Source organism: Pipistrellus hanaki, assembly GCF_964339955.1.
Source record: "Pipistrellus hanaki genome assembly, chromosome: 3".
NCBI classification, from domain to species: domain Eukaryota; kingdom Metazoa; phylum Chordata; class Mammalia; order Chiroptera; family Vespertilionidae; genus Pipistrellus; species Pipistrellus hanaki.
Window position 1 is genome coordinate 182,495,711 of NC_140505.1, and position 27,870 is coordinate 182,523,580.

General features: G+C 39.4%; 1 protein-coding gene across 21 annotated transcripts in view; it reads right to left on the reverse strand.

The window, feature by feature from the left end:
• RBFOX2 (RNA binding fox-1 homolog 2) overlaps positions 1–27,870 on the reverse strand; it is a 252,255-nt gene that overhangs the window by 103,761 nt on the left and 120,624 nt on the right. The window contains exon 1 of one of the 21 annotated variants that reach the window (XM_084876809.1): positions 27,440–27,850. The exons of 15 other annotated variants lie outside the window; for them this stretch is intronic. In XM_084876809.1, coding sequence (XP_084732935.1) covers positions 27,440–27,454 — 15 coding nt within the window. In that variant the 5' untranslated portion in view covers positions 27,455–27,850. Of the gene's footprint in view, positions 1–27,439; positions 27,851–27,870 lie in introns of those variants that run through there. 5 more of the 21 variants (XM_084876798.1, XM_084876807.1, XM_084876810.1 and 2 more) reach the window with 5 other exon arrangements.

The following is a 27,870-nucleotide window of genomic DNA, read 5'->3' on the forward strand; positions in this document are numbered from 1 at the left end:
TTTCCTTGATTAATATGTTTGATTAGCTTTTTTTTAAATAGCACTCTTTGAAAATTATTTTATGGTGGAAAAAAAATGGCTCACACCTTCCATTTGATCATCAGTTTCAGAGTTAAAATTTTTTTCTTTATTACCTCCAGAATAAATTTTCTTCAATCACCTTAGCCAGAAACAAAATATACACATCAAGCAAAAGACACAAACACTTTTAGATAATTATTTTACCAATGGAATATTCAACATTGTACATGATGCCACTTTTTAAAAATCAGGTTTTATATTATCCATATAAATTATTAAAACTCAATGGAAGGAAGAAAAGGAGGAAAGGAAGGAGGGAGAGCTGGTGGAAGGGAAGAAAGAAGAGAGACAGGGAAGAAGACTGATTAAGACAGAAGTTCTGATTCAAATCCATTAAGGACCAATACATACTAATATGTATAAAATCTTTCTAGATAGTCTAAGTTAATACTATAGTATTTGTTACTTCCCACTGAAAACAAGATGAATATTTTGGGGTCATCATTTAAGATAACATGAATATGATTTCTGAGAAAGTGATAATCAAAATCACGTTTCTTATGAAACTGTATAAAAAAACATATTATTTACCACCAAAAGAAAAAAAAAAAGAAGCTAGGTTAAGTCAATCCCCTAAGTTCTAAAATACTTGTGAGGGCAGGAAGAAATAACTTTTACTTGCTGTCTCCTTCCTTTCAATCTAGCCAGGTTGTCTACACTCTGCCAAGCTTCAGGCTAACAATTTTAGGAATCCACTCCTACCTTCACCAAAAACAGAAGTAGCTTGTGATGATGCAATGAACTGATTCAGCATCCAAATCAAGCCCTCTATGTATTCCCAGCACCTACTAGAGCTCTTGGCACACAGTAGGTTTGCACAACATATTTACCGAATAAAAGATAAATAAATAAATAAATAAATAAATAAATAAATAAATAAATAGTATCCAAAACCTATTTACTATAGATACCTGACCCAAGAAGCTTATCTCTAAAATACTGCCTAGGCTATTTGCCTCAACATCAAAATTTACCTGCTAGACTACTGTGGCTCTTCAGTATGTACTGACCTTTCGGTATTTACTCAGTCCGTAAGCCCCCTCTGGCTCTAGTTTTCCTATACACAGAGGCCTCACTCCAAATACATCGCCTGGATCCAGCCTGCTATTTCCACCTAACTCTAAGCTGCCGTACACGAAACATCCAATTTCACATCTGCCTCTGTGATCTTGATTCCTCATCTTGTAGCTCTACCCTCCCTGCGGCTTTAGTGGGGAAGTTATGGGACGTGGAGCAATTCTGTTTGTTGCTTTTCCATATCCTACAATTTTAGTTTGCTAACAGTATCTTTTTATGATGTATCCTTTTTGACAACAGGATAAATGACCTGTTCTGAGTCACAGTGAATGACAGCAGCTGGAATACAGCCAATTTTCCAGGACCTTCTGTCCAGCACATTAAATAGCATACCTCATATTTCAGCTGTATCAATTATGTAATCTGTTTTTAATTCTAATCAGAAGAAAACTCATTTGATCCATATTGTAAGGACACTTTAAAGACAACCAACGTTGTGCTTTTACTTTTATTAGCATTTATTTTATGCTGAATTTATTCCCAGGATTTAAGTTTTTGTTTCTTCAGTTTCTTCTGGAATATTTTTTCATCTATGCAGCTATCTCTTGTGGTGTAGGAACCATGAGCACTGTAAATTCTACGCCACATCTTGGAGTTCTGTTCACTGGGATGTGCTCAATGACCAAAGAACCTACAACTAAACCCTTAAGTTTTGTTCTCTGCCTTTGGAAGCAAGTGCAGCAAAAATTCAGCCTCTGTGGACCACTGACCCTGCGTCCGGCCACTGTTTGGCCTGCGCACACCTACCAACCACTCCACACTAACCACAGAATGCACGCATTGCTTCTGTACAATGACATCCTTCAGATTCTTGGTGGCTTTTTGGATACACATGCCCTGATGGCCTGGGAAGTTTCACATGTATTCTTAAAGTGAACACAAAAATTTGAACCTCTAGATTTGCATGATTTTGTGGGGTTTTCTGGGTTAAGTAAATAGCAAATCATTTTCAGAGGTCACCTTAGGCCACTTACAGAAAGTGAAAGCATGTTCAAATTTTTAGATACTAAGTAAAGAGACATGAAAAAAAATTAAGTTCTTTAAAATCCAGATACTAATATTGTCTGGCCCAAGAATATATATCTAGTAATGCACACATACATTTTTACCTTGAATGTAATTCATTCTTTATCCACATGCCAAACAAACTTAATCATCTTATAGCATCTAAGTATTTCCTATGGCACCAAGTTCACTATATTTTGGCTAAGTCTGAGCGGTAGCAGATGACAGAAGAGTTAGCGCATTTTTAACATCATTGGGCTTCACAGGGCCCATGGCCCTCTCAAAACTGTGCAAAATGTAAATATGTACCCTGCTCTGGGGACTTGGTCCAGCGCTTTCATTAGATACTCAATGAGGTTCGAGACCCACAATAAAGTTTAAGAAACAATAGGCCAGAAAATTAACAAAGTTATTCAGTAATACCTTCTTCTAAGGTGCCATTCCATTCAAACACTCCTATTTTTCCCTGGTGAACAACTAATATTTCCAACTTAGGCATTTGCCCCAAGCTCAAGTACTGATCCCACCTCTGTTGAAGATTTCCCTTTAATTCAAGGGCCTTTTCCTTCATTTCTAACCCTCATCTGCTTTAAAAACTCCACCCCCTTCTCTTCCAAGCGCTAGGCCAGAGACCCAAATCCTAGGCTCACTGTAACTCTTTCAAGTCAGGAACCAACTGATGAGAAAACATTCCTGCTCCCACATTCCAACTGTCTTACTGAGGGGCTGGTCCACCAAGACATGTCTTTGTTTATTTGTTGTGTTTTTTTTGTTTTGTTTTGTTTTGTTTTTCCTGTTAAACAGTTGTTTGAACCAATCTGGCTTTAAATCCTCAAGGGAAAACCTGGGGTCACGAATCTATTGTCTCTTTTTGGTCATGCCTGAATTTTCCTCAAGTCAACCCACATCTCTTAGTCTAAACAAGCTCTAATGATATACTTCTACTGCTGACTTACCAATGTGGAAATTCTTTTAGTCACTCAGAAAATTAGAGACTCTAAACGGGTATTTCTTAACCACTTAAAAATCCCTTGTCCTATAATATTTAACTCACTTTTATCTTCTGAACCTTCCATCAGCTCAGAATACCACAATCTTACTTTCTAAAATATCCATAATGATTTAGAAGTCTAAATATTCTTTTCTAAACTGTATAGTACCTCTCTTCCCAACCCTGAGATTCTGATTTATACCTCCTCTTCATACCTGACTGAGAGCATGGGTCTAAACATATATCAATAGAATGTCAATATGGACTTTTGTGGCAAGGTCCATTCAAAAGGTTCAAAATAGTAATCTATAAACAAAATGATAAGGATAATAGAAAGGGGCTTTACAACAACTTTTGTGTCATAAGAGAAACAATAAAATCAAATTTAAAACAATAGGAGGTTCTGGTTAGCTGAGAACTGTCATATGTGAGAATCAATAAAATAATATGGAACTACACTAAAAATATCTGGCTCACATCCTGAACATCAATTATAATGCAGAATATAGGCACACAGTGTAGGAGACTTGGCTGCAGTTACACAGAACATAAGCTATTCTGGATAAACGGCTAATAAAAGCAGGTCTCAATTTCCTCTGGAAATAGTAGGGTAAGCTTTAGGTATTGACTTCCAGTTATTTGAACTTTTAGGATTTGTTTAGAGGCAATAGGAATTTAATGAGCTATATTCTTTTGACCTTTTATTCAGAGATGTATAAATAAAAAAAACCCACAATTCAGTCCACGTACTAATACAATGAGAATATGAAATTTAAAGAAAAAAACTGGGGCTTGCAATGTATGCTGAATTGCCTCTGTTATTATTATTTTTAAAACTTTTCATATTAGAGCCAGCACCACTTCCCCTTTCCCTTACTCTCCTTGCTTCCATTTAGTTCCTAGTTCTGAAACACTGAATTCCGTTTCACAGGCTTACTCTCCTTGCTTACTTCATGCCAGTCGGCTTCCAAGCTCAACAGCGTCCTGGGGGAGTTGGTGTGTTGCTACCTCCCTTGCAAGCTATTCTACAAGGTCACTATTATCATTTGTGTTAATTACCTGGGGAGAGACAGATGAAGAGAAACTGAACTTGGGCAGTACATAAACATATTTCCAAGACCCACGCTTTAAAATACAACTGGGTTTCCCTAAGTAATATGTTGTATAGTTCAAGGAGAGGGAAACAAAAGAAATGTGAAAGTAAGAGAAGGGATTATTTATTTATTTTATATTTTTATTGATTTCAGAGAGGAAGGGAGAGGGAGAGAGAGAGAGAAACATCAATGATGAGAGAGAATTGATTGGCTGCCTCCGGAAGGCCCCCTACTGGGGACCGAGCCCAGGCATGTGCCCTTGACTGGAATCTAACCAAGGACCCTTCAGTCCGCAGGCCAATGCTATAGGGCTTTTTCTTTTTTTTCCTCTCTCTTTTTTTTTTTAACCCTTTGCACTCGGAACCATTCTGGACATTGGCTACCAGCTACTCGACGCTACTTTGCAGCGGAAACGTGCGTTGAAATAACTCAATTCCCCATAATCACTAATAAACTGCAATGTCCCCTGAGAGGGGACATCTGAGTGATATGCTAGAATTCCGATGTCCCCTGAGAGGGGACAGCAGAGTGCAAAGGGTTAATAGGAGGTGGAAAGAAAAGGCGTTCTAAACAACAGTTAAGAGGAGCTTCAAGTTGAGTGTAACATTAGTATGCAACAACGAAAATAAAGGGAAATGGTGGAGTCCTGTGAGCAAGGAATTATTAAACTGAGAAAAAGACTTGTCAAGATGGAAACTGGGAAAAGATGCATCACCTACAGAAAGGTCAAGATCCAAATGATCAAGTCTTAGGTTATAGCAAACTAGCCTAATCTGAGCTGTTCTTGTTCGAGGGGTTCACCGTGAGAAGACAAGGCAAAGTTTACTTTTCCTAGTCACACAGGAAGGAATACTATAAAACTCGAGCAAAAAAAGGGAATCCAGGTCCAATAAATGTTTAAAAGGCACTAGCAAAGCATGGTTGAGAAAATCCTTTGTTAACTGGACTGGGGATCAGCATCCGTCACAGGTCCCAAGATAAACTAGAATGTCTCCATGCACCGGAACAAAAAGACCAGGGAAGAGACTAGACAATCTAATAAGGGTAATGTTTAACCCCTGGCACACGGGTAATGAGGCATCAAATTGTTTAAAGACCGTGCTGACTAGTAGGAAAGTAGCTGCTTAACCCAGGGCAGACTAAACTCTCTAATTTAGAGAAATGAACTTGAAAGCCTTCTGTATCCATAGCTGGACAGGGCATTGGCAGGCAAAGACTGACAGCTGTAAACCAGACAAGCATTCAAGTCCGTTCAACCTCTACTTCCTGGTAGGTGTTCAGCACTACAGTAATTCATCCTTGACTTTGAAGAGTTTATAGGAGAAACTAGAGTGGCCAGTCCAAGACCACTTACCATTGGGCTGCTGTTAGAATTTGACGTGTTAATGACTTAAAAATATTTGGTGTAAAGTCTGGCAGGTAGTAAACATTCAAAAATCAGTGGCTGCTAATCAGCATCCTTATAATTATTACCAGCATCACTACAATACCTATTACTATGTTTAGGAATAACGGATTTTAAATTCTAGAGGCAACATCTTTAAATTGTGAAGAATTTGTTTCTAAATAGTTTGTTTCTTAATACTTTGCCATTCCAATCAAGAATTTCTGTTAAAACTGGGGCAAGACCTCTCCCCACTCATGATCTAGTTCCTACAATAGTCTTGGTGACACTGTTTCTGGCAAACTTTCTCAATCAGCCATGGAAATGGTGACACCAACATAGTCTCGCACCCATATTACCCGCTTTTTTACATCCTGTGAAGAAGCTGACTTCGCAGTTTGTTGCTGATATTCACAAAAGGAGAAAAGCCAGAGACTTTAGAAAAACTACTTTCAAATGTCACAGACCAACAGGGAGAAATTAGAAGGGAAAGCACAAGGCTCTCCTTCCCCTAAGAGTAAAAACATACATCATTGTCATCATGTCACCATACTTACCCATTTCCCATATGGCTTAGATGCTTATATCCCTATCCTCCTCAGGATAAACTCTAAGAGAGAATGCTGTGAGAAAACTTGCCTCGCAAAGGGCAGCAGATTATAGGGATATAAACCAAATACGTTCTAAAGTGCCTAAAAAGCAATTTAATTTAGAGTAAATTTATTTAAAGGTTTGCAGGATATCTAACAGAAAGAAATATAAAATATTCTACCTACTGGCTAAATTTCCAGTGTGGCTCAGTTGGCTGAGCATCATTCCATGCATCTAGAGGTCACAGGTTCAATTCCTGGCCAGGGCACATGCCTGGATTTCAACTCAAATCCCAGTAGGGGAGATGTAGGAGGCAGCTGATTGATGTCTCTCTTTCTCTCCATATAAAACATATTTTTTTTAAAACTGAGAGAAACCCTAATACAAACAATGAAAACAGAACTACTATTGATTGACTTAGAATGAATCACAGCTACTGACTAGTTTGACACATTTGTCTCATTGATAAAGAAATTGCAGTCTGGCCAGAATGGCTCAGTGGTTGAGGGTCAATCTATGAACCAGGAGGTCGTGATTCGATTCCTGGTCAGGACACATGCATGGGTTGTGGGGCTTGATCCCCAGTGGGGGGCATGCAGGAGGCAGCCGATTAATGATTCTCTCTCACCACTGATGTTTCTATCTATCTCTCCCTTCCTCTCTGAAATCAATAAAGATATATTTTAAAAAAGAAAAGAAATTGTAGCGTACTGAGATTAAGTAATTTCTCTGAACTTACATAGCTAGGTCTATAAAGGTGATTAGTGCATAGTAAATACTCAGATTTTTGATGAGTTACAAAGACAAGTACTATGGTCTGAGTGTTTTGTCTCCCCCTCCACCCCAAATTCGCACGGGGAAGCCCTGAGCCCCAGTGCGGCAGTATTGGACAACAGGGCCTCTACAGAAGTACGGAAGGTTACATGAGGTTATAAGGAAGGCCCTGATCTGATAGATTAGTGTCCCTATAAGAAGAGATAGCAGAGAGCTTGCCCACAAGTGCTCCGGTGCATTCCTGCTCTTGCTCTTTTTCCCCCAACGCATGCACAAAGAGGACATGTGAGCACAGGGAGATAGATGGAAGCCAGGAGAGGCCTCAGAATGAAACCCACCTTGCAGGCACCTTGGTCTGGAGGTCTTCTCAGCCTCCAGACTATGTGAGAGAAATTCCTGTTGTTTAAATACCCAGTATGTGGTAATTTGTTATAGCAGTCCCAGCAAACTAAAAAACAATGAGCCAAGCAGGAACTGGTTTGGCTCAGTGGATAGAGCGTCGGCCTGCAGGCTGGAAGGTACCGGGTTCGATTCCAGTGAAGGGCATGTATTTGGTTATGGGCACATCCCCGGTGGGGGCTGTGCAGGAGGCAGCTAGTCGATGTTTCTCTCTCATCGATGATTCTAGTTCTCTATCCCTCTCCCTTCCTCTCTGTAAAAAAATCAATAAAATATGTTTAAAAAATTAAAAAACATAAAACAAAATAAACAATGAGCCAAAGGTCATGGGTTTTATTCCAGTCAAGGTCATATACCTGGGTTGCAGGTTCCATCCCAAGGTGTGTCTTTCTCTACCTATCTCTTCCTCCCTCCCCTCCCTATCTCTAAAAAAAAAAAAAAAAAAAATCAATGGGAAAAATATCCTTGAGTGAGAATTAAAAAAAAAAAAAAAGGAGGGGGGGGAAGGCCCTGAATCCGATAGTTCTCAGTACTGCTACTCAGGAATATAGTTGACACATGCCTCAGAACAACTAAGATAAACCCAGAAAGATTAGCAATCATAACAACTAACATGCATTGAACATTTATTATGCACCAGGAACTGTTCTGAGAGCTTTACATGGCTCAAAACAACCCTCTGAGGTACTACTTTTGTTCCAATTGTATGGGAGAGAAGGCACAGTAATACGAAGACAGAACGCAGCAGAGCAGACCTGAAACCTAGTCAATTTGGTTCCAAAGCCTGCGCCATGCAGCATCACTGCCCCCACAGTGTAAACCAGAGGTTCCCAAACTTGTTTGTGCCGTAGACCCCTTGCCATGTTTTTCGGTTTTGGGTAGACCCCCTACTTACCTGATATTGATTTTTTTGTAAATTTCTAACTGTAGTGAAGTTTAGTGTTAAAATTTAATAAAAAATAATGTACCTACTTTTCTCCGGCATTCTCAAACAAAATAACACTGATTCACTATAATTTGTATGATAAACAACCAGTTTATATATTTTTAAATATTTTCTTAGCACTTTCCTATTCAAGATTCAGGAAACGAATGAACGTATTTTTCTCACATTCATATTTATAGAGTGATGAATTGAACAAGTCGGTGCAAGTTCACGAAGCTTTGAGACAAAAATTGGCAAGAATGTTTACTGCGCGTATGCTTGTAACAAGATGATACTGGTATATCATTATGTGCAGGTTTTTATCCTACAACTTACACAATTTTATAAACATATATAATAAACTTTTTACTTCATAGGTACTTTTATAAATAATTTATATGTTTTTATATTATAAGATAATATGATCCACTATTGTGGACCCCCATTTTCATTTCATGGACCCCCAAATTTTTTTTCCGCTGACGTAGACCCCTTGCAGGTTGTCATAGACCCCTGGGGGTCGATATAGACCACTTTGGGAATCACTGGTGTAAACCATCACAGGCACTTCCGGGGACAAGTGGTCCCTAGTAAATGAGAGAGAATGGCTGGTGACTAACACAGAGAGTTCCACACACTGAATTCCTAGTTACTGAGTATTCCTTTGTTAAAGAAAAAGTAGAAAACCTCTGGAATGTCGCACCCATTTGATAAATACTTTCTGAACATCATTCACTATTCCCGACATTAGGGAAACAGCAATAAACAAAGCCAGACAAAAGCCTCTAAAGGAGAGATAAGTAGTTTAAAAAAAGAGATGTTTTTATACTGGAAGATGGTTAAGAGTTATGGAAAATTTAAAGCAGAATGACTAAAAAAAAAACTAGCTGAAAGGTAACATTTGAACAAAAATGTGAGTGAAATGAAGAAGACAGACCTGAGGAGGGGGGCAATGGGAGTATATGTACAGCTGTAATAAAAATAAATAAATAAAATAAAGGGCGGGGGGGTTAGGGGGAAAGAACAGGAAATGGAACCAAAGAGGTACGGAAGCCAGCTCGACCACAGTCTTGTCCAGAGGTCCCTTAGTGAAACACATTAGTGGGTTTTTGAGCATGATCAGATTTAAATATATTTTTTAAAAATATATTTGTATTGATTTTTACAGAGAGGAAGAGAGAGGGATAGAGAGCTAGAAACATCCATGAGAGAGAAACATCGATCAGCTGCCTCCTGCACACCCCCTACTGGGGATGTGCCTACAACCAACATACATGCCCTTGACCGGAATCGAACCTGGGACCTTTCAGTCCATAGGCTGACACTCTATCCACTGAGCCAAACCAGTCAGGGCCAGATTTATGTTTCTAAAGGATCACATCTGATGCTGTGCTCAGAGTAAATTATTTGGAGTTAAGGTAGGAGACTGTTACAATAACCCAGGCAAGAGAGGATGGAGCACTGACCCAGGATGGAAGTAGTAGAGCTAGTGAGAAGGGGTCAGCTTCAGGTTATTTTTGAGAGGCAGAGCCCAAAGAATTTGCTGATTAATCAGACTGAAGAGAGAGAGAAGGACCCAGGATAATGCCAACTTTTTCTGGTCCAACAGAAAGATGTTGAGGAAAACTGAGAAGAGGAAAACTAGTTTTTCCCACAAGTTTGAGAGTGATTTTTCACCAACCTTTGCTCATTAGTTATTCCTAACCATGTTTTTAAAATGAATAAAATAATAAAATAAATGATGTGCTCACTTAGAAGAATGATGCAAAAATGAAATAAATTATCATTAACACATCATCCTTCAGTTTTCCTACTGCATTGTACGAAGTACTGTGTCACCTTTCAAGAAGGCAATAAAAAAGACCGGAGAAACTGTCTTTATAGTTTGCTTAGTTTTCATTGAACACAGTTAGGAGTTCAGTTTTTCCCTGCCCACCCATAATGACAAGGAAAAGAAAAACACGGGAAAGTGTTTCACAACTATTAGGTGAATTGAAAATGAATACAAACATGGACAGCAGCACTCTAAATCCCAATGATGATGGTGAAATTTTCTTTTATTTTTGGATGATTTTTATTCATTATCTTTAAAATTTTTATTTTCCTTTTTATTGAACTTATTGGGGTCACACTAATTAACAAAATTACACAGGTTTCAGGTGCACAACTCTACAATACACCATCTGTACACTGTATTATGTGTTTACCAACCCCAAGTCAAGCTTCCACTGATGATGGTGAAATTTGATATGCAAGGAAAATTTGAGACTTCTTTAAAGTTAACAGTTCAGTTAACCAAGTCAAGAATCAATATTGAACAATATTTTTCTAAGAACAAAATGTATTATGGTAGTTTCATTCAGTTCAACAGAAAGTATTTCTTCATGCAGTATATTTTTTTATTGTTGACACTACCATAGATGTCTCCCATTTCCCCCCATTTTGCCCACCTCCACCCAGTCTTCATGCAGTATTCTGCAAAACTGGGATCATCCAGTTTCACTAAAAGGACACGTGACAGTATTCTTTAATCTCTTTTTTTAAAAAAATATATTTTATTGATTTTATACAGAGAGGACGGGAAAGAGATAGTTAGAAACATCGATGAGAGAGGATCATTGATCAGCTGCCTCTTGAACACCCCTACTGGGGATATGCCCGCAACCAAGGTACATGCCCTTGACCAGAATCGAACCCGGGTCACTTCAGTCCCCAAGCCGATGCTCTATCCATTGAGCCAAACCGGTTTCGACTCTTTTATCTCTTACAATGCGAGAAAGTTTGCATTTTGTAAGTGGCTAAGTGCTGAAGGCAAGTGTAGATTTAAAAAATTATTTAATCATTCCAAAATGTTTATAAATCTAAAAATAAAAATGTTTTGTAGTTATGGAGCAAAGAAGACATCCATCCTCTCTTCAACAAAATTATGTACTGTAAATAGTTTAAAAAAATATTTTAAATATGATGCTTAGACTACACAAGAGACCCAGATGTATAAGAAGCTAGAACCTATTAGAGATGTATTTGGAATCAGGAATCAGAATTTACAAAATGCTTATGTTCCAGGTTGATGCATGAAAGCTCATAAGCAATTAAATTACATTTGAAGAAGGCTGCCTTTTGAGGTATATATGATTTCAAAACCAGAAAAATAGGGAATAAAAAATTTGAACTGCATGTGTCAGTGAAACTTCACTTATTTGGAAGATTCTGATCTACACAGTGAGAGAGGTACAACAGGAGCAAGAGCGCAACCAAAAAGCAGTGCAGGCACTGACCCAGAACCCAACAATCGCTGCAAAAGTGTGACAACTCTAGAATAAAGTTTGAGACTGGCTTGAGTAGTGCTCAGCAAGAAACTTGCCTTGGTTTGCACTATGAGGAAGAATAGAGTTGAATTTCAGATGGAAAAGGAAAAGAAATAAAGAGCACATTATTTGGACTTCAAAGAGATTGAACGATTCTTTCTTCCTGTTAATGCTCTTTTCTCAATGTTTTCTTAACTATTAACAGATATTAAAACCCCTGTTAAAAAAAAATACCTGCATTAATCTTGTACCACTAACAAGGGTAACGGTGGGTGGGGGTCGGGGGGGGGGGGGGAACGACAACACATTGATAAAGTTAGAATCTAGACTTGGAAATGAATGACTGGAGGATAGCTTGTATGTATTTTCTTCAATATGGTTGACATTAGTACAGTGAATGCCTTCATTTTACAGGAAAAGCTTCAATGATAAGACTGCAAATTGATCAGAGAGTTCCTTACACAGGTAGGAAATGAACTTGCAGGAATACAGAACTAGAAAGACAATTTCTATAAGCACAGACTATATAATAAAAAGAAAAAAGCCCTGGCTGGTGTTGTTCAATGGTTAGAGTGTTGGCCTGTGCATCAGAAGGTCTCATGTTCGATTCCTGATGAAGGGCACATACCTGGGTTGCAGGTGTGATCTTCACCCCTGGTCAGAGCCTGTGGGAGGCAACCAATTGATGTATCTCTGTCACATTGATGCTATTTTTCTCTTTCTCTTAAAAACAAAAATCAATGGAAAAATATCCTCACTCCTCCATGAGGATTAAAAAATAAAATAAAAAAGAGAGAGGATACAAAAAGGATTAAAGAAAACCATGAAGCATTGCCCTTTTCGATCTTACGTTCCTACTAAAATGGTTAGAAGCCCTAGTGTTTGAGAACCCTTTTCTGTTCTGTCTTAAAAAAGGCTTTACAGCCACACTCTCAGTTTCATCTTTTGACTACCATTCTCCTGGCAGTGCCCTTGAACGGATCTCTGCTAAGAATCCATGTCTTATTATAATTTTACCACCATTTGCCATGCAGAAAGGCTGAAAAATTTCAAAATCAGGTCCTGGCTGCTTTTTGTTTAAGTCCTTCCTTCCATTCATTTCTCTCCTTCCACTTTACCAATAGCAGCAAGAAGAAACCAGGGAACCTTCAATGTGCTGCTTAGAGATTTACATGGCTAGCTCTCCCAGTTCATTAGGCACACTTGCTGCTTTCCATAACTACAAACAATAGTGTTGCTAAACGTTGCCCTTTCTCCCAGTTTCCTTTCCTGTAAGCCCTCATGGCAATCTCCTCAAAGCCTCACATTTTACAAGCAATGTGTTCAAGGTACTCTCAGTAACACTCTCCTCAAAGTCTACTGCCTGGTCCCAAAGCCACTCCCACACTTTACATTTCTGCTGTAGAAGCACCCCATACAGAAAGCGCTAGAGAGGGCAAGCACCCAAGATGAAAGATAGTATCTTTGTAACCAAATCTTGGAAGTAACATCCTATCACTTTTGCTATATTCTGTTACTTGGAAGTGCGTCCCTAGGGCCAGTCCATACTCCACGGCAAGAGACTGCACAAGAGAAGCATACCAGAGTGGGGGTCACTGGGGCCATCTTAGAGGCTGGCTCTCACAGCCGATTGGAAGAATTATAGCGTATTGTTTAAAAGTAATGGCTGAAGGAAGACGCTGTTCCAAGCAAGAGATGCCCCCTGATTTCTTCTTGCTGCTTATGGTAAAGTGCGAGAGAAAAAAGAATTGAAGGAAGGACCTTTAAACAAAAAAAGTAGCCAGGACTTGATTTTGAAAATGTTCAGCCTTTCTGCATGGTTTGACTCTTGTTTCCACATTATAAAATTATTTCATAATAACACAATAAAATAATAGTTGTGAAAGGACCTAACCCAGTGCCTCATACACAGGAGGCCCTTGGGAATCTCTATTCCTTCTCCTTTCCGATCCCAACCGTTTTTTAACAATATTGAAAATTTCTCTGGTATTGGATGGAATCTGCAAACATCTACTACAAGAGTAACATACAAAAATATGATTCTGACTTTAAATAAGAACGGAAAACTTATTTTTTTAATAAATTTAATAAAATTAAATAAGAAAACGAAAGAGTAAAAATAATTATCTAGAATTCATGAATATAGCAGAGGGGAACATACACACAATAGCAACTGTTATCCCCAAACACATGTCCCACCCACAGTGCCATCTGCTTTTAAATTGTAATGTTTAGTGAGACTTTCAAAGTAATGTTGGCAAAAAATATCACACTGGTTTTTATCTAATTGGCAACTATAAATACAATAAACAATAAATAAATCATTAAGAATGTTTTTATTTAGATGTCATTTTATTTGAGGAATCACTCAACAATGTGAGTGAAGTAACATCTTATGGATGAAACACAGAGCATAAGATGAGTTGCTATAATCACAGAGTAGGTTAATGATTGAGCCACGAACAGAACTGTAACCATCATATAATGTAATATTCAACGAAGCTGTAATTGGTTATTTCTGATTTTCATGGATATGACAATTTGGCCAGTATTAAAGAGTTCATCTCACACTCAGGAAAAATAACTTGTCAGTTATTTTAAAGAACAAAAAGTTGGCTTTGATTTATTTTACCTCAGATTTAATGGTCTAGATTCAAATAAGCAAGTAAAATACCATCTGAGTTACTACACAAATAAGAATATGGAACCTACACTTGGAATTAAGTGGAAACAAAACTGAATATTTTAGTTGGACACTTTGCTACACAGACAATTCATTATATTAAGAATATTTAATTAACCTTGCAAACAATATTTGTGGAGTGCCTATTCTATGCTGGCCTTTTATTAAAAGTGCTATTGTATATATGTTATTTCATTTCATGATAGTGAAGAATGCCAAAAAAGCATTTATGAGGAAGAGCAGCAAGTTCACATTCTAACTGCAAACAAGAAGGCAATGCTTAAAACCAGATCTCAAATTTTAAAAACAGCACATATTTCCAGAACAAAGAAGGTAGCTAGTGAAGGAAGACCATACATAACTTCTGGTATCTACATTACTCATTGAAAAAGAAACTAAAGGCCGAAACCAGTTTGGCTCAGTGGATAGAGCGTCGGCCTGCGGACTGAAAGGTCCCGGGGTTCGATTCCGGTGAAGGGCATGTTGTACCTTGGTTGAGGGCACATCCCCAGTAGGGGTGTGCAAGAGGCAGCTGATCAATGATCCTCTCTCATCGATGTTTCTAACTCTCTATCCCTTTCTCTTCCTCTCTGTGAAAAATCAATAAAATATCAATATATTAAAAAAAAAAAAAAGAAAAGAAAAAGAAACTAAAGGATCTGAGGTGGTGGGCAGAGGTTTTCTCAGGACAGCTTGTCAGGCATCTCTGCCTTTGGAGGAAGTGAATATATGATCGTTTCTTTTTAGGGATAGCTATTTCTAGAAGATGTTGAATGTCAGATCATTACTCTCGTAGAAAGTCTGATTATCAGCAAACATTTGTTAAATATCATGTGCAGCACATGAGGATATCATGTGTGCTGGGAGATACTGTAGCCCAGGGGTCCTCAAACTTTTTAAAGTGGGGGCCAGATCACGGTCCCTCAGAGAGCTGGAGGGCCGGATTATATGAACTACTAATTCCTACTGTAACACCTTGGCTGCGCTCACTGCCCAAAAAACCTGGAGGGCAGGATCAGACTCCCCTGGGGGCTGCATGTGGCACTCGGGCCGTAGTTTGAAGACCCCTGCGTAGCCCCTGTGTCCCCTCCCTTCACTTATATGTGAGCTTTGATCATACTGATTTTTTACCCTTCCCAAACGTACAATTTAAAATCTACAAGAACGAATACTTAATTGCTTACAAATTTATTCCCTAATTTATAAATTCTAGAAAAATAAAAGCCCATATTCTGGTTTGAAACATGACAAGTTATATTGTTTAAGGTTATGTGCCATATTAAAACATACATATCAAAACAAGGCAGCTTTTTTATACAACTGGAAAGTTCATCTTTTAGCACTCATGCATAAGGCTTCAACTCTACTTAAAAATTGTATTTACTTCCAAACCCTGATCCCAAGGCCTAGTTATCTCATTCCTCAACAACTACAATAGTAATTGCTATTGCTGCTTCTAGTCCCTCCCCAAGCCATCCTCTCCACAGAACCTAATTACAAAGCACGATTTCAAGAAAGTTAAATATTGGTTTACTGGATTTTTAAAAATAATTCCTATTTTCTACAAAAGTAGTTATCTAACATTCAACATCTTCTGGTTTATCCATCAAACACTGCTTCCATTCCTGTCTTTTCCAATGAGACTGGCCTCTTACTTTTCCCCAAAGTTTCCTTCCTCCCTTCTTTTCACTCCACAAATGCCCAATCAGTGCCCAGTATGTACCAAGCAAGCACCTTTGTATGCTCAGAGGATAACCAGTGCCTTCATGGAGCTTACATTCTAGTTGGAGAAGAAAGACATTAAACAAATACACAGCAAATCAAGATGGTGGTGGGTGCTACGGAGAAAAATAAAAATGGGGAAGGGGGATGGAAAATGTTGCACAAAGAGGTAGGGAATTACCACTTTCATAGGATGCTCATGATAACATGACATTTGAATAGATTTCATGTATGCAAGAGTTGTACTGACAGCTGGAGAAAGAACAGGGGGATAGGCAAGTGCTAAGACCCTGAGGCAAGGGCATGTTTGATATGTTCATAGAATGGCCAGGAGTGTAGAAGAACATGAGTTCAAGAACTTAGCCAGGGAAGCCTTAAGCCCAGGGCCTTAAAGGCCAGGGTAGGGTGTTTGATTTTTACAGTGAGTAAGATAGGAAGCCCCTGGAGTAGGGGTGTCGAACTCAATCAGAGAAGGGGCCAAAATCTAAAATCCAGCCTAAATCGCAGGCCGAATGGTTTACTGAACAGTCATAAACTGACAGCGGAGTGCAGTGATGACAGCGCGGTGCGGGCCACATTGCAAGGCCTGGCGGGCTGGATTTGGCCCGCGGGCCTTGTGTTTGACACATGTGCCCTGGAGAGGTCTGGACAGAGGAGCAATATAATATGACATTTAAAAGGAGCATTTTGGCTGCTGTATTGAGGACAGACTTCGGGAGGGGGGTGGGTGCAGAAGAACAGGAGCAGGGAGGCTAGTTAGAAAATTATTATAATAATATAGGAAGAGATAATGGTGGCTTGGGCCAGGATGAAAGTAATGGGATTCTTGAGTAGTCAAGTTTCATGTTCATACTTGACACCATACCTTTGCTTATGCCAGTTTTCCATCTGGCTTGTCTCTGTTTGGTCCTGCCAGAATCTAGCTTAAATTATACCTCCTTCAGGAAACCTTCCCCAACCAATCCCATCTTCAGTGATTGCCTATTTTTCTGAACTCCTATTGACAACTGCCCGTTATCACCTACAATGTGATCTTTGCTACAATGTATTGTTATTTATCTATTTAACTTCTGTGCTCCTTTACCCCATTAATCTTGGGGGGAAAGGGGTGACTTGACAACTTTTGGTGTCCTCATTGTGCTGCATAAAATAGACATTCAATTAATGTTTGATGATAATCAAACTGAACCATTTACAAGCTGCTTTCTCACAAAGAAAAGATCAGACCCTCACTTCCTTCTTCAACTGCCAAGGTCAGAGAGATGCCTGACATAGCTGTCCCAAGGAAGCCTCTGCCCGGCACCCAGGCCACACACCGCATTGGGCCACAACTAGCTTCTTTGGAACAACAGTTTCTGAGCGTGGTCTCTGGACCAGCCGCACCAGCATCACCTGGGCATTAGTTAGAAATGTAAATACCTAGGTCCACCCAGATCTAATGAATCCAAAACTCAGGAGGTGGGCCCAGCATTCTGAGACACTATGAAGTTTGAGAACTATTGCTTTGGCTTAAAGGTTTAACTAATTACCCAGTTTTTCCAAGAGAACAGTTCCATCCTGGCTTATAGCCTCCTTTACCTCAATCATCATCAGAAGTCCCCTCCCTTCCAGATGGCTCACCCCACACAACTCTGTAGGTCCACTCATCTGACCTCATCTGCTCTGTGCCCCATGCGCCATGAGCACCCTCAGCAAACTCTTCCATACACTTGCTCTTTTTCCTGGGATGTCCCGTCACCTTTTTGCTCCAAAGGAAACCGGGCTGGCCCTGAGAATACTGCTCCTTCCACAGTGGAAGGTTCACTCCTCCGCATCACATACCTCCAGCAGGAGCAAGCATCCTCCTTGTTTGCCATTTAGTGTCGGGCCTTGCAAGTATCCTCTTTGCTTTTCAATTCTACTTCCAAACCACTTCTCTTCTCTCCACCCAAACCGCAGATCCTTTGAAACAGGTATCACCGGCCAATCTGCTCAAGTCTTAGGACAGGGCTCCCTGTCTTCACCCTCTTTGTTGGTCTTATTCTTGATGACTTTAACCACTACACGATGACTCATCCAATACCTTGGCCTCCTAGTCGTTGTTTTAATGTCGTTAGCACCAGGTATATATTTTTCCATTTACCCTAAACCATCCACCTAACTTCATGTCCTAGTACTGTCATCATCAATAACCATACCATCTCCAAAAATCTTAAGCATTTCAAGCATTCTACTTTCATACAATCAAGCTGGCTTGCTCTAGATGTTTTCCCACATTAGCTTTTCTCTAACCCACTTGAGACTCTAATCTACAAGGTGATCCTACCACTTTTTCATTCCTCCTCCTGTTCTTCCTCCCTCCTCCACCTCCGTCTTCCTTCTCATGTTCTTATTTCCCCCCTAAGCCAAATCAGATTCTAGGGTCCAATACTATACGTAGTCCTTTTCAAAAGTCTCATTTCCCTTGTCCCTTTTTCTCTTAGTCCAGCTTATATGGTATAATCTCAACTCCTGGTTAAATCTAACTGTCTACTTATTCCTGTCTTGCATCTGAACAGTAGATTGCTGAGTAAAAATCATGCATTGACTTGCCACCACTCACATCAAATTTATGACCACAGATTTTAAGCCTCTTTAATAAGTTCACTCCCATTTTTTGAGATGACTATTTCACACGTTGTTCTCTCTCCTCAAATCTGCTATACTTCTCTACTCCCTACATGTCCGGTTTCAGCTATGTTCATCTTATATATTATAAAGAAAGCAGGCACAATCAGAAGACTCATTCTTCTGCCTGAAGCCAATACCTGGCTCTAACCCCACTGTGCCTCCATCCTATTAAAAAGAAAAAAGTGCTCTGGCCCTATCTATGACCAATCCCTCCTCTGTGTGCTGGATGTAACATACTTTACTGCTCTGATTAGCCTCCTTCTTTTCAGCATCCTGGATTTTTCCTATTGACATAAAACATGCCTTAATATCATCTATGTTTTTAAAATCCTCCCTTGAACTCACCTATCCGTCCAGTTACTCCCCCAACTCATTGCTCTACTCCACAATTAAACAACAGACACTGTGTCATCTTCACCTACCAATTAAAACGCAAGCTATTCTGACTGGCTATTTATCCCCATCATTCCAGTGAAACAGCTTTACCAAGTTTACCATGACCAATATCTTACCAAGGCCAATGAACCATTATTTGGTCTTCAATTACGCAAACCCAGAATGTTCTTTTCTGAGTCTTGCAATATCACTTACTTGCCTTCTTTCCCTCCTACCCTTCCGAATTCTAAGTGTCCTTCAGACCTCTACTGAACTTCCTCAGCCCTATTCTCTAGTCACATTTTCTCCCAAGACTTTAAGTATGTTCTCATGAATCTCAACCTTACACGCCCAGCTCACATCTTTCTTCTGAACTCCACTCATACCAAATTGCCACTGACCTTCACCTGGTTGTCTAACAGACATTTCAAATTTTAACAAGTCCAAAGCATAAACACTGTTTTTGTGTACTCTCTGTTCTGTTGTAAGGAAACAATTAATTCCTCAAGCCAAAACCCAAATAACTCAGATCCCTCTTTCATTTCACCACACACGCAAGCCCTCTTCAGTCCTATCAAACCGCCCTCAGAGCCTAAGCCATCACCTCTCGTTTAGATACAGCAAGGGCTTCCTGACCTCCTTTATCACTCTTCCCAAAGAAAACCACTCTCCTGCCTGAATCTCCCACTACCTCCCATTTTAACCAGAACAAAATTCAAACTGCTACCACAGGGAATGATCTGGGGGAGTACATTTCCAATCTTATATATCGTCCTATGTCCTTTTTTTCTCTGCACTCCAACCTCACCACCCCTATTTCCCAAAACCCCAAATGCATTTCCAGCTGACGACTGTATTTGTTACTCCATCTGCTTGTAATGCTTTCCTTCCCTGTTTGACAAGATGGTGTTTATCATTCAGGCTTCTTTGCAACCTATCCAAAGCACTCGTGTTCATATTACCTTCTCTTCTCTATAGCACTTACTCTAGTTTTCTGAAATTATCTTGTTTCCTTACACCTTTACAGTTTTCTTTTCTCAGTTAAAGAATACAAACTATGGAAAAAGACTTCGTCTTAGGGAAAGCATGCTCTTTCCCTACCCTTTTGGAAGCAATCAGCACACAGTAGTCATCAATAAGTGTGTTTACTATTTGAATCTCATATTATTAATATGATGAATTTCTTAGCCCCTTACAGTTTTTAGAGCTTTTAAAATATGCATCAAATCATTTCACCCAAAGAATAAATATAAATTCTGAAATAATAAAGCCTCTTATGATCTTTCTAATATATAAGTCTGATCATACCCGATCCTGCTTAAAATCTATCAGTGGTTCCCTACTGGAATAAACAAAGAAATACCTTAATAATAATAAATAGTCTGGCCTCTGAATTTAAGATTTTATCCACCACTATTCCACTCATCCCACACATGCAAGCCACATGGAATTATATATGGTTCCCAAACATAAATACTTCTTCACCAATCTTTTCTTTTTTGGAAAATCAATGACCCTTTTCATACCTCACCCACTCTGCTTGTCTACCTTCTCTCTGTAAAGACTTTTTGAACTCCTAAATGCCATTAGCTCATCTGTCCTCATCTGCTTTGCCTCCTGTTAAATGGGAGAGTTCTCCCTCCTTCTAGAGCCAATACCATTTCCCCAAAGTATAAGAGCATGTATCCCTCCTCTTATATAGTACACCTCTTTTCAAATAAACTTATTCAATTAGCTTTTAAACATGGTTAAGTCTTTTTTATTTAAAATAAAACTAATAAACCTTTTCTACTCCTGATACTCTACATTCCTTCCAAGTCAAACTTTTCCAACAATTGTCTACACCCACTAATTCAAGCTCCATTTCCTTGTCTCCCCATGAACTCCTCAACTGACTCCACTACTCGCAGGACTCTGCCCTCAACAGTCCAGAGAAACAACCCTTGAAAAGATTATCAATGACCTCCATATTGTTAAACTCATATTTTAGTTCTCTTCCTGCCATTCTTTGGTTTGTTTTGTTAATCCTCACCCGAGGATATTTTCCTCCCATTTATTTTTAAAGAGAGTGCAAGGGAGGGGGAGAGACAGAGAAACATCTATATGAGACACAAAGAATGGTTGCCTATCGCATGCGCCCCAACCTGGGGCAGGGAATTGAGCCTGTAACCAAGTTATGTGCCCTTGATTCTTCAGTGCCCAGGACCAACACTCTAACCACTGAGCAAATCTGGCTTGGGCTTCCTGACACTCTTTTATCTTAATTTCCTAGTGTCCTGGTTTTCCTCCTGAACAAGTTCTCTGGAACCTGTTCCCTGCCTTCTTTGACAATTCATCTCCCATATCTGTGGTCGGCAAACTGCTGCTCTCGAGCCACATGCGGCTCTTTGGCCCCTTGAGTGTGGCTCTTCCACAAAATACCACGGCCTGGGTGAGTCTATTTTGAAGAAGTGGCGTGAGAAGTTTAAGTTTGCCCTGACTGGTTTGGCTCAGTGGACAGAGGGCCTGCGGACTCAAGGGTACCAGGTTTGATTCTGGCCAAGGGCAAGTACCTTGGTTGTAGGCACATCCCCAGTAGGAGGGGTGCAGGAGGCAGCTGATTAATGTTTCTCTCTCATCAGTGTTCCTAACTCTCTCTCTCTCTCTCTCTCCCCCTTCCTCTCTGTAAAAATAAAATAAAATAAAATAATAATAATAATAATAATAATAATAATAAATCAAAAAAGAAGTTTAAGTTTAAAAAATTAGGCCCTCAAAAGAAATTTCAATCATTGTACTGTTGATATTTGGCTCCTTTGACTAATGAGTTTGCCGACCCCACTGTCCTATATCAGGTATTAACTTTTTTGTTCTACATTTTCTCCCTAAAGGTCATTCTCCTCTTCCGCCATGATCATACCTGCCTACAGGTTCAGTTACTATTGCCTACGTGTATATTTCCTTATATTCCAGACCTAGGTAGCCAACTATCTAAGCAGTATTTCCTCTTGAACATCTTAAAGTTTACCTCCAAATGAAACTCATTATCCCCTTCACCTTTATTCTTATAAAACAAACAAACAAACAAACAAACAAAGAAACCCACAATCCTGGTCCTCTCCAAATCATGGCAATATCTTGTCAATTTTACCTTGTGAATGTCTTTCCTCTTCCAAATCATGGCAATATCCTGTCACTTTCACCTATGAACATGGGTCACACAGTTCTAGTTCTCTCTAGCACATGTTGTCATTATCATTCCCTGTCACTTAGACCGTTACACAACAACCACCTAACTTCTTTCTGCAGCTTACTCCCCTCTAATCTGTGTAGATAACTTTTAAAAAACAAATCTAATTATAAACTCCACTCCAGCCTATTCCAATCTTACTTAAAATCTTCTAATGGCTTTTCACTGCCAAGTATCTAGTGACAGTATCTGGCCTCCAATGTTATCTAAACAAAACTGTTCCTACTTTTGTGATGACTTAATTTACTATTAAGTTTAGTATGATAACTATGTAGAACAATTAGAATGGCAAAATAGCAATAAACAGTGAGCATTAATTAAAAGATCAGCTTGAGCCGGGACCGGTTTGGCTCAATGGATAGAGCATCGGCTTGGGGACTGAAGGGTCCCGGGTTCGATTCCGGTCAAGGGCATGTACCTTGGTTGCGGGCAGATCCCAAATAGGGGGTGTGCAAGAGGCAGCTGACCGATGACTCTCTCTCATCGATGTTTCTAACTCTCTATCTCTCTCCCTTCCTCTCTGTACAAAATCAATAAAATATATTTAAAAAAAAAAAAAAAAGATCAGCTTGAATAATAGATGTTATTATTATCATTACCTTATTTTTTGCTCATTACAAAATGCTTCCATAAAACTTTAACAAAGATTATCTCAATAATCTGTTAGGTATTAATAGTCCCATTATAAAGATTAAAAAGCTAATTTTAGAAAGGTCATACACTGACAAATGGTATCATCAGACCAAAACTGTCTTCTGACCTACAGTATATGATTTTCATGTTTTATGACAAAGTCATCAGCTACTACTTTATTTCTAAAATGGCTGAAAGACATTTTTCTAAGATTACTCTATTAATGTTTTCCCAAGATCTATTATGTTCTTTTTACAACCTGGAAAATCAAGATATATACAGTTTAGTAAATTGTCTCAAGTAATTAATGGATATGGAAACAGAATTCAGGTTACCTTATCTTCATTTCTCTATTCTGCCTGTATCATGCTGAATAAACCTGACACTATTGAACGAAGGAAAGAAAATGTGGTGTAGTAAGCTCTGAGGCCAAACAGACCAGGATTCAGATCTTACTTCTGTCAATTCTGTGATTGTGTGACCATAGCAAGTAACTGAAGTTTCTATTTCTCATCTGTAAAATTAAGATAACAGCTAACTCCCAGGTGTGTTAAGGACTAAGTAAGATATAAGCCAAACATAAATGTTATCACTCAATAAATGGTTTAAAGTTAACACAACAAAAACATTAGCTTCTCCCCAAAAAGGAGTGTGGAAAGAAAGAAAAGCCAGAGTTAAAAAAATAATAATAATAATAATAATAATAATGCTAAAAGTTTTCAGCTCTGCCATTTACTGTCATGCACTCTCTTTCAGTCTCCTCATTTGTACATCAGAGATAATGATACTCAGCCCTTAGCACTGCTGTGAGGGTGAAATAACAAATAAAAGCACTTTCTTAATTGAATAGTTATAAAATCATTATCTGTGTATGCATAATTGCTATCACTGTTATAAATTCTTCCAGGGCATGAGATATCTTAAATCATCTTTGCATATGTTAACAGCTGGTAGAACAGTCTTCTACCCATTATAGGTGCTCATCAAATGTTGGCTGAACTGATTAAGAAGACAGGATTGCCCTGGCTAGTGTTGCCAAGTAGTTAGAGTACTGGCCTGTACACCGAAGGATCTGAGATTCAATACCTGGTCAAAGGCACATACCTGAGTTGCAGGTTCGATCCCCAGCCCTACACAGGGAAGTGTGCAGGAGACAACCAATTGATTGATATGTCTTTCTCACATTGCTGCATCTCTCTCTCTCTCTCTCTCTCTCTCTCTCTCAAAATCAATGGGAAAAATATCTTCGGATGAGGATTAACAGAAGAAGGAAGAAGGAAGAAGAAAGAAGAAGGTAAAGATAAAACTATGATAAAGCAACAATTCAAAATGAGATCCAGAAGTTCATCCATATAGTATATAAGTAAAGAGAGCCTGCTAAGCTAAGTGCAGACAGGGAGAACACATGTGTCATCTGGGAATTTATTTAAGTAGTCTGCTATTTTGTTTACTGAGTAAAAATTATACAATCAAACAAGTAAGCTCAAGAGTCATGTGTTAAGTGTTACCCTCCCTGTTTCAGACAATGAAGAGGAGGAAATAAATGACATAATGAATACTTCATAGATATTTACTGAGTATTAATGTGCCATCCACTATGGTAAGCATGTTTCTGAGATTATTTTGTATCTTCACAATAATCCTGAATGACAGGCATTATTTTCCCTATGTGATAAACGAAGAAACTGAGATTTAGAGAGGTTAAGTAATCTGTTCACAGCCACACAACTGGAAATGACAGAGGAGGGATTTACATCTAGTAAAGTCTCTAAAAGCCATATTTTTTCCACCATACCATGCTGTCCACTGATGCCACCACATTCACTAAAAAGGAGGGTAACTCAATAGGAAAGTGGGGAGAAGATCTGGCAAAGAGCCATATACAGAGCACAGGATGGCATTCTGGCTCAGAGTTCTAGACACACAGGAGCAAGTCAATTAGCAGCTCCGAAGTATACAAACTAAAATGCTTGGAATAACTATAACGTTTACTCCCCAGCTCTACAGGTCTTAAAAAGGTCCACACCACTCATTGGTATTAACAACTGAACATAGTTCAGTAATTTTTCTAGAATACTCAGAAACAGTACCTTTAGCTCACTGCCAGTACCAAAACAAGCAGGCAATGGAGGTAATATGTTTCACAGCTTGCTTGTGTTTTCTAGGACCCAACCATTCTTGTACAACTGAGTGTTTTTCTGGCATATGTATTGCTACATAAAATTCACTTCACAGAACTTCAGAATTAGAATAGGTTCTATTAGTTTATGGCAGCTCAGAAGAGTTAAATGATTGCTCAATGTCTAATAGCTGGGTACTGGCCTAGACAAACTCATCTCCTATTCCTTACCCAGTTAAGTTTCTCCACAGCACCTCCTCAACACCTGCCACGTAATGCTTGACGGCCTAGATTTCCTTCTCTATGTCTGGGTGTCATACAGCGATGGCTCTTCCTGGACATTTTCAATGAATTCAACAAATGTGTAAGGGCACTGGGCTAGACAATCCAGAGAACAAAGAGATAGAGCTAACACACTTTTTACTCTCTAGAAAAAGCTACTCAAACATTCAATTGTCTAGCCAAAACTGGTTTGTCTCAGTGGATAGAGTGTCAGCCTGCAGACTGAAAGGTCCCGGGTTCGATTCCAGTCAAGGGCATGTACCTTGGTTGAGGGCACATCCCCAGTGGGAGGTGTGCAGGAGGCAGCTGATCAATGATTCTCTCTCATCGATGTTTCTAACTCTCTATCCCTCTCTTGTTAAAAAAAAAAAAAAAAAAAAAAAAAAAAAAAATCAATAAAATATACATATTTTTAAAAAACATTCAATTGTCTTGGGTATATAGTATGTGTATGCACACGAACATACTAGAGTACACATGGTCCAAGTGACCAGGGAAACCCTAGGCCCCACCTGACTGCTCTAAGGGCTGAGAGGAATATTACCATGGCATACAGGTATCTCAATCCAACATGTGGTACTTTGGCTGGGAAGCTCTGTTCTAGGGCTACTAAATGAAGGGATTTAAACAAATTTACAAATAACTGTAATTTAAGCACAAAGGAAATAACTGAGGAGACTATCACTGTCTGCTTTCTTCAAATATAAGTGAGTGGAAATGAAATTAATTCAATTTGCTTCCTTTCATAACTCCTCTTCCAAACAAACCAAAGACAGAATATCCCATCCTCTGTCAACAGATAGCTGAACGTCCCACTGACAAGGCTACAAAGACCCTGGACACAGATGTCAAGTTCACAGGGAGATGAAAAGTACTTAAAGCACATAGTGTGCCAGAAAAGTTCTTTGACTTCTCATAAATAATATAAAAAATAATCAATAGAGGGAGGAAATTACATTTCAAGGTCATATTCAAATATAAAGGAAGAAGCAGGAAGAGCCCCTCCCAACATATACACCCCCCATACATACCCTCTGTGACCAAGCACAATCTCTGTAACCCTACTTAAAATTCTGCCTTCTGATATTTATAAATTTAGCCTGCCTGAGCCAAGTAGGTCTCTGCAATTCCAGACATCTAGGCTGAAGGGCAAAGGGCAAAGTGAAACTTTCAGAAGCTGGCTAGTAGCCAAGGGCATCACATCTAGGAGGCTCCCTTAGCAACACACAGCAGCTGTCTGCTCAAGAGAGCATACGGCCATCTTTGCAAGAAACCATAGATGTTCTTGTTTTCACAACTAAAAGCAGGGTTTATTTTTCCCCAATATTATTTTCCTTGTCATTGTCCTGAAAGTTATCACATTTCATAATTGAAAAACCTTTCCAAGCCCAGTATGTTTCCCTTTATCCCAAATTACAATGTCATAGCTAACAATAAATTAAAATAGCAAAAGGTGTTAAGTTCTTGGCAAATATAAAATGTTTTAAAATGTCTGGTTATTAATGACTACTCTAGCTGCTATAGATTTAGTTTCTAACTACGAGCAAGTCACTCTTAGAGACTTAATTACTTCCCTCATAAAAATTTAATAACAACAGTGACCTACTTCTCAAGACTATTGTGAAGGACAATAAAAATGATTAGACCCAAAAATTATAAAAGTTTATTCCTTATGAAGAATCATGCCACCTACTGGCTTTCAATGTCTAAAGAGATAGTTCGGTTATCGAAGTCAGTGCTCCCCCCTCCCCCCAAAACACACACACACAACACAGGTGGATCCTGACCACCAGGAAGACTGCAGCTGCTCAAGGGACCAGCGCCTTTCACCTGCCCCATGTGCCTCCTGTGAACCTGCCGGCAAGCCCAGAGGATGGCACTGCGCCGGAGCTCACGCTCTCGCCCAAGTCTAATTAGATAAACAACATTTTAAAAAAACAAACACCGACCAATGTCACAATCACTGCTGGGCTTTAAAAGCCTAACACCTGTGAGGAGAAGGGTACATGGCTGCCTGTGCTCTGCGGGGAAGGCCGTTTGTGCAAGAGCAGAATCTCGCAGCTTTCCACTCCTTATATGAGCAAGTGCAAACCCTCACCCACAGCACTCGGTACTCACCCAGAGGTACATCATGTCAGCCCGGGCTGCTCAGACTCAGTGGTCAGTTGATCCTGGACTGCACACAGGCACTCTCAGTAGGTAAGGAGGTGTCAGAACAGGGGACCAGGGTTCAGGGTGGGGAGAAACTCCCCCCCAGAATCACTTGAGTTTCAAAACACGACCAGTCTCCTCCCCCCTCCTCCCTCCTCTCCAGCTGACTGTTCTGTTGTTCTCTCTTCTCTCTCTCTCTCTCTCTCTCTCTCTCTCTCTCTCTCTCTCTCTCTCTCTCTCTCTCTCTGGGAGTTCCCAGCCCCGTGTGTCTGAACTGGAGTGTGCAGCACACTCTCTCTGTATTTGCCTTTAAGGAATCTCAATATCTCTCTCTCTCTCTCTCTCTCTCTCTCTCTCTCTCTCTGTCATTCTACTTCTAGAAACACAGTCATTACTCA